At 44.1% G+C, this 19,933-nt stretch overlaps 1 protein-coding gene across 5 annotated transcripts in view; it reads right to left on the bottom strand.

The window, feature by feature from the left end:
• Positions 1-15,527, bottom strand: part of AFF1 (ALF transcription elongation factor 1) — a 183,770-nt gene extending 168,243 nt beyond the window's left edge. For all 5 annotated transcript variants that reach the window (XR_014027154.1, XM_081333155.1, XM_081333154.1 and 2 more), the window contains exons 1-2: positions 15,356-15,527; positions 5,455-5,514 (exon numbers count right to left, since the gene is read on the bottom strand). Coding sequence is in view for 4 of the 5 variants with exons in the window: in XM_081333155.1 (XP_081189281.1) it covers positions 5,455-5,486 (32 nt within the window). In the remaining variant the exon portion in view is untranslated. The remainder of the gene's footprint in view (positions 1-5,454; positions 5,515-15,355) is intronic.
• Positions 15,528-19,933: the final 4,406 nt, after the last annotated feature.

The raw sequence follows: 19,933 nt of genomic DNA, 5'->3' as shown, positions 1-19,933 counted from the left end.
AATTGCACATAGATGCAGCAAAGATCAAATAAAGCCTTCAAGGTAGAAGAACTGTGTGCTTACCAGCATGTTTGCTTTTATCTGGAAAAAAAGGAGCTGTCAGGTTAGGGGAGAGCAAGTAACACAAGGACAAGTAGATAATCAAAAGCCCTCAACAGAGTAAACAGTGCAAAACAAAGATATAAAGTAAATCAGCCTCTCCCTCTTTCTCTCACACGCACACCATTTAAAGCCCAAGAATAAGGAAGAAGGAATGCAAGGGGTTCCAGTGCACTTTAAAAACTCCAAGCTTCCAAAGGTCTCAGATGTGACAGGGCAAAATATAAAAGTTGAGCTATTTCTGCATCAGAAGCAGCACACACACACACACACCCCACACACACATTACTCATCTGAACATTATTGGCACTGTTTTATAAAGCCTTTAGTAAGACCACACTTGGAATACTGCATCCAATTTTGGTCACCGCAATATAAAAAAAGATGTTGAGACTGGAAAGAGTGCAAAAAAAAAAAGAGCAATAAAGATGATCAGGAGACTGGAGGGTTTGGATTTTATGGTTGTTTTAAATGTATATTAATCTATTGTTGTAACTTGGGCATCTCGTTTAATTCTTTTTTAATTTTTGTATTTTGTATTTTTATATGTTTGCCCTGTTCACCGCCCTGAGTCCTTCGGGAGAAGGGCGGTATACAAATAAAATTATTATTATTATTATTAAAACATTAAGAAGAACGGTTTCAAGAATTGGGTGTGTCTAGTTTAATAAAAAGAAGGGCTAGGGGTGATGATAGCAGTGTTCCAATATTTGAGGGGCTGCCACAAAGAAGAGGGGGTCAACTTAATTTTCCAGCAGCGGAAAGCAAGACAAGAAACAACGGATGGAAACTAATCAAGGAGAGAAGCAACCTAGAACTAAGGAGAAATTTCCTGACAGTGAGAACAATTAACCAGTGGAACAGCTTCCCTTCAGAAGTTTGTGGTTGCTCCGTCTCTTTTAAGAAGAGACTGGACAACCACTTGTCTGAAATGGTATAGGGCAGGGGAGTCAAACTGCCAGCCTGCAGGCCGGTGCGTCTCGCCAAAACTGCGCCCACCCCATTGCCGGCAATGGGGAAAAAGTCACGATACATTGTGACATGTCATGTGACGTTGCGAGTGTGACACCCCTGGTATAGGGTCTTCTGCCTGAGCAAGGGATTGGACTAGAAGACCTCCAAGGTCCCTTCTAATTCTGTTATTTTGTTATTTACTCTGCTTTTGGTTATTCTTCCCACCAGAAACCCGATTAATAACAGTTCTTTGGAAGACCTTTGCAATTCATAGCCTTAGCGCAGACAGAAGCACACACACAAATTGGAGCAGCATCTGATAAAATACTGATGCAAACTTCAGCCAAGACAAATGAAGACTCATTAATTAAGATGATAGTCTTAACCACCATTTGCATCCCAAAGAAGTTTCTCTACAGTGGAAGGTGAAAGAGTCAGCCGCCTATTGTGACTCCCAGTGCTTTAAACATGCAAATAAAGGCCTTTTCATTTTACTTAGCAAATAAATGAACTCCTACTGAGGAAGGGTTGTCCCCCCCCCATCCAAGCAATTTGCTGAAATAATCCAGTTTCCCCAGTTAAAATTGTTCATAGCTTCAAAATCAGCACATAAAATTTGTAGAGAAAAAGTACAGTGCATCCTAGAACATTTACTATAGATATTCCTTTGTATTCAGGAGTCAGGGTTATCTTACACACTTTCACCCATCACTTGTAGAAAGAACCCTTTGAAAATTTGCTGTCAATCGTGAACCCTATAAATGGAGAGCTTCGCTGATAAAAATCATACTATTTATCATCAATAAATATTATGGTGTACACTTTGTCCAAAGTCAGTCATAAGACCACTTCTAATTTCAAATAGTCACTAAGCGAATGGTTGTTACGTCGGGGACTCTCTGTATTCACATGCTTTCTACCTTTCAGTCACATTTCCAAAAGAATTGCTTCAAGAAAGGCCAATGTGTGTTCAGAGAGGGTTGTGGTGGGCAGTTAGGAGGGTGTTTAGGGTGCCAGAATGGCTGAGCACAGAATTTCAGCAAGAGGCTACAAGCAGGAATCTCAACATTTTTGTAAATTGTTCTTCCTCATCTACACTACGGCAGATGTAGTTTTCTTGAGTTATGGCACTTCATCAGTGTGTTACCATCATTCTGGAAAGCTTAATAGTTTCATTTTCCTTGTTCTACAGCAGGGGTAGATAAGATTATCTGTACTTCTAGATAAGTCAGGAATTCTGGGAGTTAAAGTGCACAAGTCATAAAAGGGCCAAGTTTGAAGACCCCTGGTTCTACAACAACAGGGATGCCTTTGCAAGCAAGTGAATGTAACATATGCAGAAGCTTATGTGTTCCTGACAGCGAGAGAGGAAGCTGCAAAGAGTGTTAAATAGCTTAATTTATATGCCAGTTGAATCGAGGCAAGAATGCACAGGCAGAAAACAATTTGTTCTTCAGATTCACTGCAACCGTCAGATCTGTGTGATATTGGATGCAGTTTAAGAAAGATGCATGTCCAGACAGAACAGTACTCCAGAGAATGGCATTTTTTTTTACATTTTAAAGTTTTGGTTTTAAAATTTGAACATGCACCTCTTGTGATCTAGGAACATTAATGTCGAACAGCCCAAATTAGCAACCCTCAAGCACTTTTTAGTCAAAAGGCAGTGGATAATTTTTAACTCTAATGGCAGAAAGTGAAGAAGAACTAAAGAGCCTCTTGTTGTGGGTGAAGAAGGAGAGTACAAAAGTTGGGTTGAAACTTAACATTAAGAAAACCATGATCATGGCATCCGGTCCTCTCAATTCCTGGCAAATAGATGGGGAAGAAATGGAGGTAGTGACAGATTTTATTTTCCTGGGCTTCAAGATCACTGCAGATGGGACTGTAGCCAAGAAATTAAAAGACGCTTGCTCCTCGGGAGGAAAGCCATGACAAATCTAGACAGCACACTAAAAAGCAGAAACATCACCCTACCAACAAAAGTGCATACAGTCAAGGCTATGATCTTCCCAGTTGCAATGTATGGCAGTGAAAGTTGGACCATACGAAAGGCTGAGTGCCAAAGAATTGAGGCCTTTGAGCTATGGTGCTGGAGAAGACTCCTGCGAGTCCCTTGGACTGTAAGGCGATCAAACCGGTCAGTCCTAGAGATCAACCCTGACTGCTCTTTAGAAGGCCAGATCCTGAAGCTAAAACTCAAATACTTTGGCCACCTAATGAGAAGGAAGGACTCACTGGAGAAGAGCCTAATGCTGGGAAAGATTGAGGGCAAGAGAAGAAGGGGACGACAGAGAATGAGGTGGCTGGATGGAGTCACTGAAGCAGTAGGCGTGAGCCTAAATGGACTCCAGAAGATGGTAGAGGACAGGAAGGCCTGGAGAAACGTTGTCCATAGGGTCGCAATGGGTCGGACACGACTTTGCAGCTAACAACAACAATTTTTAACTAAAATAATTATCAATCAATTCATAATCATGCAAACCCACCATATTTGGCAGTGTTTAATCTCCGCAAGTTTAAGACAAGCAGACTTCAACACCTAGAATTCCCCAGCAACTGATATATAGGAAGTAATAAAGTTCTTTCAAAAGAATGAAATCAACCACATCTACTCACATGTTGTTTTTTAAAAAAATGCAAGATGGGAACAATTACCTGTTAGCTCATCTCTTTGAAAAAAATTAGCCTGCTTGCTGATTTATTTAAAAAGTAAAGACTCCCTCTAATGATCACATGTATGCATCTATGTCATTCTCTTTACAATATTGGACTGGTATCCTGTTGCTCAAGTCTGGTTGTAGACTGGACCAATCTAGTCCATAATTTCTGGTAGTCTCTCAACCAAATAGTATCAGAGTCCTGCTTAAGTTTCCAACAACAGTCAAAGTCAACAAACTGCTCCTGGATAATAGGCCAGGGTACTTATTACCTTAAATATGGAACTTGGGGTCTTCTTGTTACCCTTGATCATACTAGCTATAATTGGTAAGAACTGTAGTTAGCAACATCTGATAGGACATATGCTGTACTGAATCAGAATTTCATCACTGCTATGCTTAAGTGAACCAACCTAGCTGATCTAGAAGGCTAAGCAGAGTCAGCCATTTGGAAGTCAAAAAATGTCCTGGAAGATAGCAATGGTAGGTCATTTCTATACTGCTGCTAAGGCGACTGCATGGACATATCTTAACGTCACATTCAATTCCCAAGGGTCTATAGGGACCACTACGGTGGAAAGGTAACAGCGTTCCGTGCGCCTTTGGCGTCTAGTCATGCCGGCCACATGACCACGGAGACGTCCTCGGACAAGTGCTGGCTCTTCGGCTTTGAAACGGAGATGAGCACCGGCCCCTAGTCGGAAACGACTAGCATGCATGTGCAGGGGAACCTTTACCTTTACCTTTTTATCTAGAAGTAGAGATAATCCTCGACTTACAATTGAGACCAAAATTTCTGTTGCTAAGCAAAACAGGAGTTAAGTGAGTTTTGCTCCATTTTATGGCCTTTCTTGCCACAGTTGCTATCACTGCAGTTGTTAAGTTAGTAATACAATTGTACAGCGAATCTGGCTTCCCCATTGACTTTGCTCATCAGAAAGTTGCAAACGGTGCTCGTATGATCCTGGGATACAAATATGAGCCACTTGCCAAGTGTCTGAATTTTGATCGCGTGACCATGGGGATGCTGCCATGGTTGTAAGTGTGAAAAGCAGTCATAAGCCACTTTTTTCAGTGCTGCTGTAACTTCGAACAGTCATTAAACAAATGATTGTAAGTTGAGGACTACTTGTAATACGTTTGGTGTCAGGCTTAGCGAGGGTTTTTCCATTGGTTTGGCTTTTACCTGACCAGCCAGAACACAACGCAAGACTGAAAAACACCTGCTCCATCTCATGAACTTATCTCATTATATACATTGTATTACTCTTAACATCTAATGAGTCTTAATGAATGGAATCATATAGTCTTGGTGTGACTATACCATCTAGGGATTCTAAAAGTTGTACAGTAATTTCAAAACCCACCCTGCTTACACTATTGACATCAATATTGCTTCAAGAGTACCCAGCAAATCATAAACTTTCAGAAGACTTAACAATCTTTCTCCAACAGCTGCAGGAAGAAAGCAGACACACACAAACATAAACAGATCTTCAAGAAATTAGTATCAATTGCCTCTGACAATTTCCCACCAAGCTGTAAAGAGTTCCAAGTGCTAACCTTAACATAAACATGTAATGTTTTGTTCTTGGCATTTCTTTGGGGGAAAAAATGCTACCCAAAAGAGGAACTACACAAGGGTGAGTATGCGACTTTTAAAAAAGAAAGTTTAAAAACACACAGGGAGAAAAACAGGGGGGAAATGAGAAGCAAGTAGAGTCTTAGATTAAAACCTTACCTGTTTTTGCTGCTTGTGTTTGTGGAAGTCATCTCGAGAATTCTGTGCAAATCAGATCATCTTGAAAAGAAGAAATAAATATCAGCCATCAACTGATAATGCGCTTTTCTGAAGACCATCCTATTTATATACTGCTTTTAAATTACAATGTTATTTCTCCTTTCTAGCTTAACTATTTTCAAGAGCAATGATCTGGGAGGACTTAACAGTATCTATACATTGCACATTTTTTTAATTATTTTTCATATTCAAAGATTTTTGAGGAAAGCTTTAAGGACGGATTTAATAATCTGAAAAGTTGTGTCCTTTACAGTGACAATGAAACTTAGTTTAGATCAAATAATCTAATACTCCTACATAGTGCTCAAATCCCTAACTGGATAATAAAGCTCATTTGGATCAATATTTACTCCACAAAAAGACCATGTTTTCTTCCAAATGAATACCTGCAGGTAAAGGTCTCTAGAAACATAAAAATGGGAACTAACTTGCTGAAAAGCCTAGTTGCCCTTAAAGATTACTTGTGGCTTTGTAGTTGAAGAAACTGCTAATGCAATGTGTTTTAACTGTAAGAAATCTTAAGAACTTTTCCTGGTTCTGTTATCTCTCCTTTTTGCTTTCCATACATCCATTTTGCCCTCTTTCATTTTGTCCTTCCCTTTTGACCTCATCTCCAACCTTTTTTTTTGCTGGAAGTGAAGAGGGGAATTTATGTTAAGTTGTACTTGTCACTGTGTATAAGAGTGTACATTCCCATGTGGGAGAAAACAGTTAATATATGCAGATGATCAGTTATTTATTTCATTTGAGAACTATCATTTTATGTGCAATTAAATGCACACTTATGCAGGTATGTATAATGTAAGCCCTTGTCTGTTGTACAAATCTGGACTATCACTAAGTAATAACACAAAGATCCTGAAAGCCCCTTATCACTATAAAATGGTATTTGGATTTTTTGCATCCCAGAGGTGTGAGCATTAATAATGTTCTTAAGCACTGTCAGAAATGAAAATAGGAGTTGTGCTCTTGGGATATTCTGGGAATATATTCTCCTGCCTGTGGCCATCCAAGTTGCTGAGAATGCAGTTTAGATACAAATTTTTGCAGCCCAAATATACTTTTTTTGGATTGTGGCTTGTGACAAACAAACAAATATAGACATATGCACTGATAAGTATGACAAAAAATGTAACACATGCACATATTTATTGGTATGGCTGTTCCCAGTTAGAAATTCTAACAGTTGTAATATTAGGGTATATATGTGTCTGGTTTCAGTGCAGTGGGTAAACCTAAGTTTTGAAAGCTGGATATTGCATAAGGTAAAGGTAAAGTAAAGGTAAAGGTTCCCCCGCACATGCGTGCTAGTCGTTTCCGACTCTAGGGGCCGGTGCTCATCTCCGTTTCAAAGCCGAAGAGCCAGCGCTTGTCCGAGGACGTCTCCGTGGTCATGTGGCCGGCATGACTAGACGCCAAAGGCGCACGGAACGCTGTTACCTTCCCACCGTAGTGGTCCCTATTTTTCTACTTGCATTTTTACGTGCTTTCGAACTGCTAGGTTGGCAGAAGCTGGGACGAGTAACAGGCGCTCACTCTGCTACGCGGCACTCGGGATTCGACCCACCAAACTGCCGACCTTCTGATCAACAAGCTCAGCATCCTAACCCACTGAGCCACCGCGTCCCTTATTGCATAAGGTACACAGATGCATATACATACTCATTGGTAAAACTGTACAAAGAATACTATGGATAGAGTTAGAGCCAAAAAAATAAATACATGGATTATAGAAGAAAATAAATTGAAATATAGCTAGTCCTTGACTTACAACCCCAGCTGAACCCAAAATTTATACTGCTAAGCAAGACAGTTAAGTGAGTTTTGCCCCATTTTACAAACTTTACCTTGCCACAGTTGTTAAATGAAGCACTGCAGTTGTTAGTAACATGGTTGTTAAGTGAATCTGGCTTCCTGACTGACTTTGCTCGTCAGAAGATCACAAAAGGTGATCACATGACCCTGGGACACGGCAACCGTCATAAATATGAGCTACTTGCCAAGCGCCTGAATTTTCATCACATGGCTATGGAGAGGCTGCAATGGTCGTTTAGTGTGAAAAATGGTCATATGTCGCTTTCTTCAGTGCCACTGTAACTTTGAATGGTCACTTAAATTCTCATATTTTGGACATATATGAATACTCATCTCCTACGAGAAGTCCATAATACTAACAGAGGTGAAAGGAAAGAGAAGACAACGAGAAACAACGTCCAGATGGATGGACCTGGCTCTAATGATGTTACCTAGTTTGAGTAATGAAACATCTGCAAGAAAACAACCAAGCTCAGAGAGCACCAAGGATCCCTCATTTCAACTCTCGAGTTACACATATTATTGGATAGATTGAGTTACAGCGATGATGAGCGGACAGGTAGAAGATCTGAGTTAACATTAACTTGATTACACATCACCAATTCATATATATGGGGGAGAGGGGAGGGGATTGGCTTAAATTCAAGACTGTCTACCTGAAAGGTACAGTATATGCCTATTTAAGCTATAAATGCCAATCTATTTACAAGTTGATTAAAAATATCAGAAGAAAACGGAACGCAGAGGAAGAATTCAAGTAAATATTAGCAAAACAAACAGTGGGAACTCCAGACATAAATGGACTCCCCCCCCCCATCCTCCAGTATGCGTGCCATTTACTATCTCACAGTCATCTTCAGCATTTTAAGAATGCCAAAATGCCAGAGGCTTCCTCCAAGCACAGCACAGGAAGATTGTTCTTTTTCAAGTGGTTTTCTGAAACCCAGCATTCTCTTCCCCAGTAGCCGTCAAGTCTAGAATGTTTACTGTTGCTCAAAATACTTACAAAGTAGATATATAATAGTTAAACCCTTGAAAAACCCTATAAGCTCCTTGCTTCCCTCCCTCCCTCCCTCTTTTCCTCCCTCCCTTCCTTCCAAAAAGCATGTAAAAGGTTGTGTAGGAAAAATGACAGCAGCTATAATTTCTGAAAATTCAGTGAAAAGCCCAACATAGACATGAAGAAGTAGGAGCGTGTCTTTTCTGTGTATGAGAGCTGGCCCATACAGGCTAGTTAGCCCACGGAGGCTAGAGTAAGACTGTTTGCTGGAGAAGAGGATTTCCTAATAGAGGAAACATTTGTTTCAAGAACTGTTAAGGCAGAAACAGACAGCAGACCAGGTGGGCCAGGCTGAAAATGTCTTTTGCAACCAGTTTTCCCAGTCCAAAAATTAGAAAACACAAAACTGGTGAATTAAGAATGGTTAGCCTCGAACTGAACATGCTTTTCTAGAAGAAAAAGCAATGTATAATTTATGCAGCACTTTTTGTTAAGAAAGAATGGGGTTATCTTGGGAATGGAGCACTGTTCACCTTAACCACAGAGGTGTGCAAGATTTCACTTTCTGTCTGAACAAGGCTGCCAACGGGGTTGTTATCCGAGTCCTAATCTCTTGTGAGTTGCCAATCATCAGCCAGGTTTCACAGGATGCTAACGTGTACCAACTAGCAAGTGATGGTTTTACCAAATCACTTGCAGGTTGTCAGGCTCAGAAATTTGTGCTGAGTAAAATCACACCCAGCATGATTGGTGTGCTGAGATGGAGTCTGTAGCTCCAGTTTTTGGAACAAGAAAAGCAGGAAAAACAAAACCTGGGAAAATGTAACTATTAGGAGCATTTCTCCGGCCACAAAGGTCCATGAAAAATCCTATTCCATGTTTTTCTCCCCACCAGTGTTATCTTTGTTTGAAAGGAAAATATTTAGACTTATGTAGTCTGAAGCAAATTCTGAACAGAAGCCAAAATGCTGAACCTATTTTAAGGTAGGCTCTAATGAAAACATGCAATTTAACTAAGGCCACTGCTTTGGGGACCTGTCAAGGCCCCTTCAAAAGTTACAACTCAACTCTAATGTTCTGTCAGGGGAAGCTATAACAATTGTGCATTATCAATATTTATATTAACTTTATTAAATATTTGTGTTACTGCATTAAATTATATTAAATATTGTTCTGGCTTTTCTCCATCCATTTATTTTATCCTGGTTCCATTCATTTTTGATGTGAAGCCTTCAGATTTGTTACTCAATATCTAATGTGATTTTGGCCAGAAAAAACAAACCTCTTGTCCAGGGGTAGGCAACCTTGGCTCTTTTATGATTCGTGGACTTCAACTCCCAGAATTCCTGAGTCAGCCATCCTGGCTCAGGAATTCTGGGAGTTGAAGTCCACAAGTCATAAAAGAACCAAGGTTGCCTACCCCTGCATCTTGTCAGTTTATATTTTGGGTTAAACATTTTGAGTATTGATGCCAGGGTAGGATATATATAATCCAAAGCTTGCTCATCTTTATTAATTAAGATGAGCTGAATATATAATTACTGTAATAACTATCTTCTTTGCTTCCAGTGTATTCATTAAATGCAGACACTATTTTTAATGTTTTTAATTTCTCGTTTCACAAATCTTTAGATCTGTAGTTATCATTAATTAATGTGGTGAATTTATAGGGCTGCCCAATTCACAAGGGTGATTTGGGGCGACTTACAATTTGAAGTAGCATTAACATAGGGTAACATAAATGTAGACCTTCAGAATATGAAAACTGCAGAATAATGAAATAACATAAATAACAATTACAGAAGTGACTAAATCTTTCAACACATATCTCATTCAAGGGTTTTATACCTTGCACATGATCATCCCTTTGTTTGGCTCAATACTTGAGAAAGAACAAAGTCTTTGCAGCCCTGCAGAAATTTGCCTAAATTTCAGAGGAATTTTGTTCCATAGGGCAGATGTATATGTATATGTATATGTATATGTATATATATATGTATGTATGTATGTGTGTGTGTATATATATATGTATATATATATGTATATATATATATATGTGTGTGTGTGTGTGTGTGTGTGTGTGTGTGTGTGTGTATATATATATATATATATATATATATATATATATATATATATATATATATATATATATATATATATATATATATATATATATATATATATATATATATATATATATATATAAAGGTAAAGGTTCCCCTGTACATGTGTGCTAGTCGTTTCCGACTCTAGGGGCCAGTGCTCATCTACGTTTCAAAGCCAAAGAGCCAGCGCTTGTCCGAGGACGTCTCCGTGGTCATGTGGCCGGCATGACTAGATGCCAAAGGTGCACGGAACACTGTTACCTTCCCACCGTAGTGGTCCCTATTTTTCTACTTGCATTTTTACGTGCTTTCGAACTGCTAGGTTGGCAGAAGCTGGGACGAGTAACAGGCGCTCACTCTGTTACGCGGCACTCGGGATTTAATCCGCCAAACTGCAAACTGCTGACCTTCTGATCGACAAGCTCAGCGTCCTAACCCACTGAGCCACCGCGTCCCATATATATGTGTGTGTGTGTGTGTGTGTGTGTGTGTGTGTTGATAGAAATTTAGTTCAGAAACTCTAGATCACATTTCTATATGCAAGGAGTCCTCAACATACGACCACAATTGAGCCCAAAATTTCTGTAGCTAAGTGAGGCAGTTGTTAAGTGAATTTTGCCCCATTTCACGACCTTTCTTGCCACAGTTGTTAAGTGAATCACTGCAGTTGTTAAGTTAGTAACACAGTTGTTAAGTGAATCTGGCTTCCCTCATTGACTTTGTTTGTCAGAAGGTTGCAAAAGGGGAATCACAAGACCTCAGGACATTGCAACTGTCATAAATATGAGTCAGTTGTCAAGTGTCTGAATTTTGTTCACATTGACCAAGGGGATGCTGCAATAGTAGTAAGTGTGGAAAATGGTTATAAGTCACTTTTCTAGTGCCGTTGTAACTTCTAAAGGTCACTAAACAAATGATTGTAAGTTGAGGACTATCTGTATGTAAAATTATAGCATACACGGAGGGACAAAATAATGTGGTCTTTTCAAAAAGAAATTCCCCATTTAGCTAATTAATTTAGATGTGGCATTCAAAATGTAAAGTATTCATGTGCTATTCAGTACTCTCTCCCCTTTTGACAGAAATTGTTTCCCATTTGTTAATTTTGTTCTGCAAAATTAATGGGTTTTTTTGCACATGTGGATGTTATCCTGAATTAAATGCCGATAGTTTGAAAACTAATGGGACGATAGACATTCATATTACAGCACGTTAAATGTAGGTGCTTAAATTTCCATCTGTAGAAATTATTAAATAATCATAGGCTAATCATTTAATTCTATAAAATAAATACGTGTATAATACTAGTTCTTAGTACAAAAGCCATGTGCTTCCTTTTTTTTAACTATGATCAAAATGCTGCAATACTTTCATTTGACTTTGTTTTAATGCGTGCTTCATCCACATTTTTTTTACTTTTTTTTATATTCTACTCCTTGCAAATGACAGTAAGACAAAGTACCCAGCACAGATTAGAATGATGTTTTTTAATGACACTGAGGAAAGAAGATGTTCTTAAAAACAAGCATTGTTTTTCAACGCTTTATCCAGGAATGTCAAATACAGCAGTCCAGCTGCATAATACTATTTTGTGAATTCTCAATCTCTCTCGCTCTGTCTCAAACTGTCCTTGGATATATTTGCTGCATATCCAGTGATTAATGGATGGCTTGGGCTCCATGGAGTCAATAGAGCCACGCGTAGCAAAATTCAAAATTCATCGCTGTATGATATCTTTATTAAGATCACCCAAAGGGATGTGCCACTTTCTGAGTCCTGTAAAATTCCTCATTAACCCCTGTTTCAGTAGCTCAGAAACTTGCATAGCCTTCTGGGTGATTTCAGTTGGTCCTAATAAAGGAATTGCTAAGGATTCTGGTTTTGGTTTTCCATGAAGAATTCGCAATAGTGGCAAATATCTGTAGCTCGGGAGTAGGATGAGGGTGAAGGTTCGTGCTCCGAGCTTGTGGGTTGGTTTCCGAATGTTTCATTACCAAGCTAGGTAACACAGTTCATCGAAGCCTGGCCCTCCACAAGCAATTCCATCAACAGACACATTGACCAACAACCGGCCTACAAACCCCTCAGAATCCAAATCAACCGCATAGCCAATCAGGGATGGCACTGACCCTCAACCAACCCACGAAAGCCCCATTGCCCCCAGCAGTTCACCTCCCAATGACCCTGATCCGATGTAACCTCCCCATCACAAGACCCTCATTGATGACTCACACCCAACCCATCGTAAGACCCATCACAGACCCTCACTCGACACACCCACACCGGAAGCCCTTATAAACAGAAGAACAGTGACATCCCCTAAACTCTGCTGAAGATGTTACGCAGGCTGGTAATGAAACCTTCGGAAACCAACCCACAAGCTTGAAGAACGAACCTCCAGCCTCAACGAACAAAGTTGTTTAGCTTTGGCAGAAAACTTTTAAGTATAACTCCCAAGGAACACAGTAATAAATATGAACCAAGGCGAAGAGCTTGAGTGCGAGACTGCTGAAGAGGAGACCAGACAGTACGATTTTCCAGAGATGCCTTTTGTTCAGACAAAAGTTGCTAAGCAAAACAAGAAATGCAACAGCCAGTAACATCACAATGAAACTACCTCTATCTTACTACCTCACTAATTTAATCATTATTTAATTACTGACTTCTGCACTTCAAAATTCATTTCAAGACGATCTGCAACCATATTATTGCCATCACACCATTTCACTTTCAATATGCTGATGCAATTCTCTAAATACGGTATGTCAAAATCCAACCCTCTACAGCAGACATGTCAAACACAAGGCCTGGGGCCCGGATCCGGCCCGCGAAGTGGTTTCATGTGGCCCGCGAAGCCATCCTGGAAACAGTGAGGAAACGGCCCCCACTGCCTTGGCCCTGGCCCAGAGACCCTCCTTCTGCCAGAGACCCTCAGATCTGTCCCATTCCTGCCCAGGCCCCCATAGGCAACCTTGATGCGAATGATGTAGAGCTGGCCATGCCCACCCAGTAGGCCATACGCACTCTGGCCACGCCCACCCAGTAGGCCACGCCCACCCTGGCCATACCCACCCAGCCCCCTGAGGGCAACCGCAATGCTGATGCGGCCCTCAATGAAATTGAGTTTGACACCCCTGCTCTACAGCAGCATTTCTCAACCATCAGACTTCAACTCAGAATTCTCCAGCCACCACAGCTGGGTAAGGAATTCTGGGAATTGAAGTCCAGACATCTTAAAGTTGCCCAGGTTAACGAACACTGCTCTAGAGTATCAGGAATGCTTAATTTTGAATCTGCCAGTCCCTATAAGGTTGTCCAACCGTTGGGAAAAGTCCTTTTATTTCTGCTTATTTCTGCTTTTGATCCTATTTTTTTTGGCCTCACCAAGACAAACTGCCCCACCCATTTTAGGGAATGTAACCTCCAGGGTTGGCCTGAAATGAATATCTTTGAGCTTCATAATTGCAATACTGTAGTGTTCCCCTCTTCTTTCTCTGCACTATATCTACTTAGATTCAGTGGAGTGAGTCTATTTTTAAAAGATTGTGCATAATAAGCAAAAGCAGTTTAAGAAAAATATAATTCAACATAATGTCTCCCAAGGTTCTGCAGTCTATTTTGCATTGTGGCTGAAAGAAGGGCTTGGCCGTGCACCCTTGCTGCACAACTGTGAACACGTACACAACAACTATCAGCTTATTCCTCAGTGAGACCTTCATGTCTATTGCACTACAAAGAGGAACTAATCACCACAATCCCAATCTAAGTGCACCCCGAGCAACCACATATGGCATAATAAAGCATTTTTTTTTCTTCCTGGGAGAAAAGAACTGTCTGTTAAAGTTTAAGAAAATTTATGCATGTGGATTTTATTTTAAACTGAAGAACTGAATGAATTGAACAAGCTTCTTGGGTGAGAAGCAAAACATTTTCAAAGGAAAAGTCCAATTGCCTTTCGGAAAAGCACCTTTGGGGCAACCATGATCTGGATGACTGAAAATCTCCACAGACCTTTTTTTATATATATATAAAGAAAACCAATTTGAATTTAGAGCACATATTGTTGGGCACATAGCCTAAGACAGCGTTTCCCAACCTTAGGAACTTGAAGATGCGTGGACTCCAACTCCCAGAATTCCCCAGCCAGCATTGCTGGCTGGGGAATTCTGGGAGTTGAAGTCCACGCATCTTCAAGTTCCTAAGGTTGGGAAACGCTGGCCTAAGAATGCAAAAACCGAAGCAAGTGGATCGCATCCACATTGAGAGAGAAAGACACGCAACACAGAAAAACAGGACTTTGAAAACAATCAAAGTAACCATTTTTTTTTTAAAAAAAGTTAAGAATGAAGAAACACTTTGAACAAAACTTGTCAACAAATCCCGGGCACGTCCCTGTTGCCATTTCGGACTCAGCCAAGCAAACACGAACCAACGTCACGCACGCCCTGCATAAATAATAATGCGAAATCCAGCAGCGCGCGCACACACACACACACACACACACACGCAAACAAGCAAACACACAAAGAGGCACGCAAACACACACGTTCCTCGCAAAGACTTCAAAAACCTCCACCCATCTATCCCACGCAAAGAGATCTGCGTGCAAACGCCCGGCACGACCCGATGGTCGCTTGCTTAACTTGGAAAAGCCAGGAATCCCAGGATTAGCAAAGAAAAGGGGGAAAACGCCAGAAAAGTTGGAACAAACGGGGGAGGGAGGGAAGGAGCCCTTTTATAAACCCAAATCCTCTTCTCTTCCCCCCCCTTTTCCCCCCCTCCAGGAATGGAATCTTCGTTCTCTGCAAGCCAGAAATAGAAGCTTTCTTATTTTTAGTAGCAATGTATTATAGTTTTTTTTTTAATTATTTTTGCTGAGAATTTATTAAGGGAAGAGAGTGGGGGGGGAAAGGTCTCTCACCTTGGCTAAATGCACGCAGTTCCCATCGGGAGGCGTTAAGACTAAATAACGGGGCGCCCGGAGCCTCCTCCCCACCCCTCAAGCCAGCCGAGGCAGGTGAGGTGGGCGGGGAGAAGAAACAAAGTTATAAAAGAGTATCTGACTTCGCTCCCGTCCGCTTGCTGGCTCTCCCTCTCCAACCGGGGGGGGGGCTGTTGCGGGAGCAGCAGCTGGAACGTGGTCACGTGGGGAGAGGCAGGCCCAGCGCTGTCGGGATTGGCCCGCCCAAGCCGACAACCAGGCAGCGAATCCCGACAGGTTCTGGCCCCGCCCACCTCGGCATCGACCTAAGCCTACAAGCCCTTCGGCAAAATGTCGAAGCGTCTCCGGAAAAGGCCGAAGAGTTGGGTTTGGTCGAGGCGCAAAAGGGGTGTTGGGGACAAAGCCGAGTTGTGGGCGCGCTATTCTCAAGCATCGGGAATGCCTCTTGGGAATATTACACCCAAGATAGGAAAGGCTCCGTGATGTTATAAATGCAGGGTTTGTTTGTTTTTATTTTATTTTATAATGCCGTTATTTTCATAATGCGAATTACTTAACAGAAATAAAATCGTTAAGATGATCGAGGTGATCATCTACTTCTCTGTCTGAAAGAACCAGGCAATATGCAAGAAGAAAGACCACTTTCGGGGGACTGTTTAGAGGTTCCACCAGAAAAGATCCCTTCCAACTCTATTATTATTATTATTATTATTATTGATCATCGCACAGTCAGCCAGATGTTCAGACTGGATTTGGCATTTTTGTCTACCTATCGAGTCCTTACCAAGGACCTGGGATAGGCAGATGTGGATGTTTGATGGCATTACAGACATTGTCGCAGGATGGAAGTAGTTCCTAGTAAGGCCGCCTTTTGCGATTGACTGATGGCAAATTTGTCAATGCCAATGGTGTCCAAGTGATACTCCACTTGTTTTGGGATTGCACCCAAGGGCCCCATTACTATTGGTGTCACATATGCAGGCACCTGCATAGCAACAGCCACCAGGGGACGTTGGCCTGAACGGTTTTTGGCGGGAAACCCAGTTTCGGCGGGAAACCTAGGGCCAACCCCATTGGCTGTCCGCTTACCTGGCTAGGTATTTAAGGAGGCCAGGTAACCCTCATTCCCCAGTGGGCCATCCCCTCCAATAAAGAGCTAAACTCACACTGGCTGGCGTCTCTTCCTTGCGTCGGACCCACTACACAATAGTGGCGACGAAGGTGGGATTGCTGCCAACCAAGAGCTGAAGTCACTGGGGAAACGATCCGCGAGCCGAAGGGAAAGGCATTTTCCTTCCCTCTCCCCCCATGACCGCCAGCCGACCGGACCACACTGGTCACCGCATCCGAGACCGCACACCGCACCGAGACCGTAACCGCACCGCCATGGCAAGAGCTGGACAACCCCGTGAGTTTGACACCTGCCACCCCGAGACCTGGGCCCGTTACCTGGCTCACGTTGAACTGTACATGCGGTTCAACCAGATATCAGAGGACGGTGCGAAGGCGGCAGCACTGCTTTGCCTCGGGGGGCCAGCGCTGTTGGAGATCGCCGCAAACCTGTTCCCCCAGGAGGCCATCAACACCGTCGCGTACCGGGACCTCGTGGCCAGACTCAACACCCATTTCAAGCCCCAGCCCTCCAAGGTGGCCGCGCGGTCACAATTCGAAAAAAGGGACCAGCACCCCGACGAGACCGGTGTCGATTTCCTCGCCACCCTACGAGAAGCCGCCGTCGCCTGCAGGTTCTCGAACTTGGAGGAGCGGCTACGGGACCGGCTGATCTGCGGCCTACGGGACAGGCGGCTGCAACAGCGCCTGTTCGAGAAAGAGGAGGTTTCGCTCCAGGAAGCCGAGGACGCCATCCTCGTCCACGAAGCGGCCTGTGGGGCCGTCCAAGCCTGCCAGGAAACCCGGTCCGGCAACCAGGCGACCAGCGTTCACCGGCAATTTGCCATGGAGGAGGACGACCAGAGCATCGACCTCCTCCAGTGGAAATCGACCCCAGACCAGCGAGCCAGACGGCCAGACAAGCCCAGGCCTCCCAGCAACGCCACCAACCCTCTGAAGTGCGCAGGGTGTGGTGGGAGCCACGTGCGCAGTCTCTGCAAGTTCCGGTCAGCCACGTGCCGGGCCTGCAAGAAAACAGGCCACATAGCCGCAGTCTGCCGTAGCCGCCGCCCACAAGAGGAGATCCACGAGCTGCAGCCAGAGGAATCGCCATTTGAAGGTACTGGGGCCCCGACCAAAACGCGAATTGGCTATGTTGAGAGCCGGCTGGCCATTAATCACACGGGTAGCCGCCGGCTACTCAAGCCTAAAATTAGATTAACAATCCGCTTGCAAGGCATCCCTTGCAGCATGGAGCTTGACTCCGGATCAGCGGTCTCGATCATTTCGGACGAGACCCTTAACTACATAAATAGCCGGAGCAAGCCGCGGATTAAATTGCGGCCTACAAATTTAACCCTGACCGATTTCCAGAACTCACCGGTCAAGGTAAGAGAGGAGGCCACTGTCTCGGTGGGGTTTAAGGGTCGCAAAGAGCACCTGGGGGTTGTAGTAGTAGAGGGCCGGAGAGCCAGCCTAGTCGGCCTAAACTGGTTCGAGGCCCTGGGAATCGCGGTCACCGGGATCCACCGGATCCAGGGGGACCCCGTCGAGACCGTCTGCAAGGAGTTCGCAGACATCTTCGACGGGACACTGGGCAGGTACACTGGGCCCCCCATATCGTTCAAGCTTAACTCGAACGTTCCCCCAATTAGGGTCCGGCCGCGGCGAGTCACCTTCGTGCTCAAACAAAAAATAGAGCGCGAATTAGACAAGCTAGTGGCCCAGGGAATCTTAGAGCCCGTCGATGGGGGGGAGTGGGAAACCCCAATCGTCACCCCCCTCAAATCCAATGGGGAAATTAGGATCTGCGCCGACTACAAGTGTTCGGTGAACCGCGCCCTAAACCTGCACACTTACCCGGTCCCCACGGTCAGCCACGTTCTCGCTTCCCTCCAAGGCGGCGCCATCTTTGCAAGGCTCGATCTTGCGCAGGCGTACCAGCAACTCACGGTCACGCGGGCTACAGCTGACATTCAAACTATAGTAACATACAGGGGGGCGTTCCGGGTGAACAGGCTGCAGTTCGGAGTTAGCGTGGCTCCTGGCATCTTTCAGGAAGTCATGGAGAAGACACTCAAGGGCATCCCAGGAGTCTGCCCCTATTTTGATGACATCCTGATTGCAGGAGCGTCAGCAGAAGAACTAGCAGGGGGGCTCAGGGAGGTACTGTCCAGGCTACACACAGCTGGACTTAAACTCAAAAGGGAGAAATGCAGCATAGGGGTGCCCTCCACAGAATTCCTGGGGTTCAGAGTAGATGCCAGGGGAATTCACCCCACAGAATCCAAGGTGAGGGCCATCAAGCTAGCACCCACACCCAAGAACAAGACAGAGCTACAGGCATTCCTGGGCCTGTTGAATTTCTACCATGCATTCCTCCCACACAAGGCAGCCATTGCAGAGCCACTCCACAGGCTGCTAAACAAGCAGGCAGCATGGGTCTGGACTGCTGCACACGACCATAGCTTCAAGGCCTTGAAAGCACTACTGTCGGATAAGTCCACAGTAACCCATTTCATCGAGTCCAAGCCCATTTGCATCACATGCGATGCATCCCCTTACGGTGTGGGCGCAGTACTCAGCCACCTTGAGCCCAATGGGGTGCAAATCCCCATAGCCTATTATTCCAGGACGCTGTCTGGAGCAGAAAGAAACTATGCCCAAATCGACAGAGAAGCCCTGGCAATCGTGGCAGGTATCAAAAAATTCCACGATTATCTGTATGGCAGGGAGTTCACTGTCTACACGGACCACAAACCACTCCTGGGCCTGTTCACAACGGACAGGCAGACCCCACAAATCTTGTCCCCCAGAATGCTCTGGTGGTCCATCTTCCTTGCAGCCTACAATTGCAAGCTGGTGCATAAGCCACGGAAGGAGATGGGCCACGCAGACGGTCTAAGTAGGCTACCCATAGACACCCCTGATCCAGACCTGGCCCCAGCCACACAGATCCTAGCACTGCAGGAGCTGCCAGAGTGCCCAGTTCATGCCAAGGACATTGCCAGCCACACAGCCACAGACTACACCATGAGCAGGGTACATTCCTGGGTTTGCACAGGGTGGCAGGACAAGTCCCCGGGACCTGAGTTCCAGGCCTATTTCATCAGGCGCAACGAAATCTCCACACACAGGGGCTGCCTCCTCTGGGGAAGCAGAGTCATCATTCCCACCGCAGTAAAGGGCAGGGTATTGGACTCCTTACACGAGGGACACCCGGGGGTGGTTAGGATGAAGGCCCTGGCCAGAAGCTACCTCTGGTGGCCAGGGCTGGACAAGGACATTGAGGAACGGGTCAAGGCCTGTTACACGTGCCAGAGATCCAGACCGGAAATGCCACACGCACCCGTGCACCGGTGGGAGGCCACACACACACCCTGGTCCCGCATCCACATTGACTATGCAGGGCCATTCCAGGGCCAGCTATTCTTAGTAGTGGTGGAC

The sequence above is a fragment of the Vipera berus genome (genome assembly GCF_964194415.1).
Source record: "Vipera berus genome assembly, chromosome: 7".
NCBI lineage: Eukaryota > Metazoa > Chordata > Lepidosauria > Squamata > Viperidae > Vipera > Vipera berus.
This window is presented reverse-complemented; position numbering and strand designations above follow the sequence as displayed.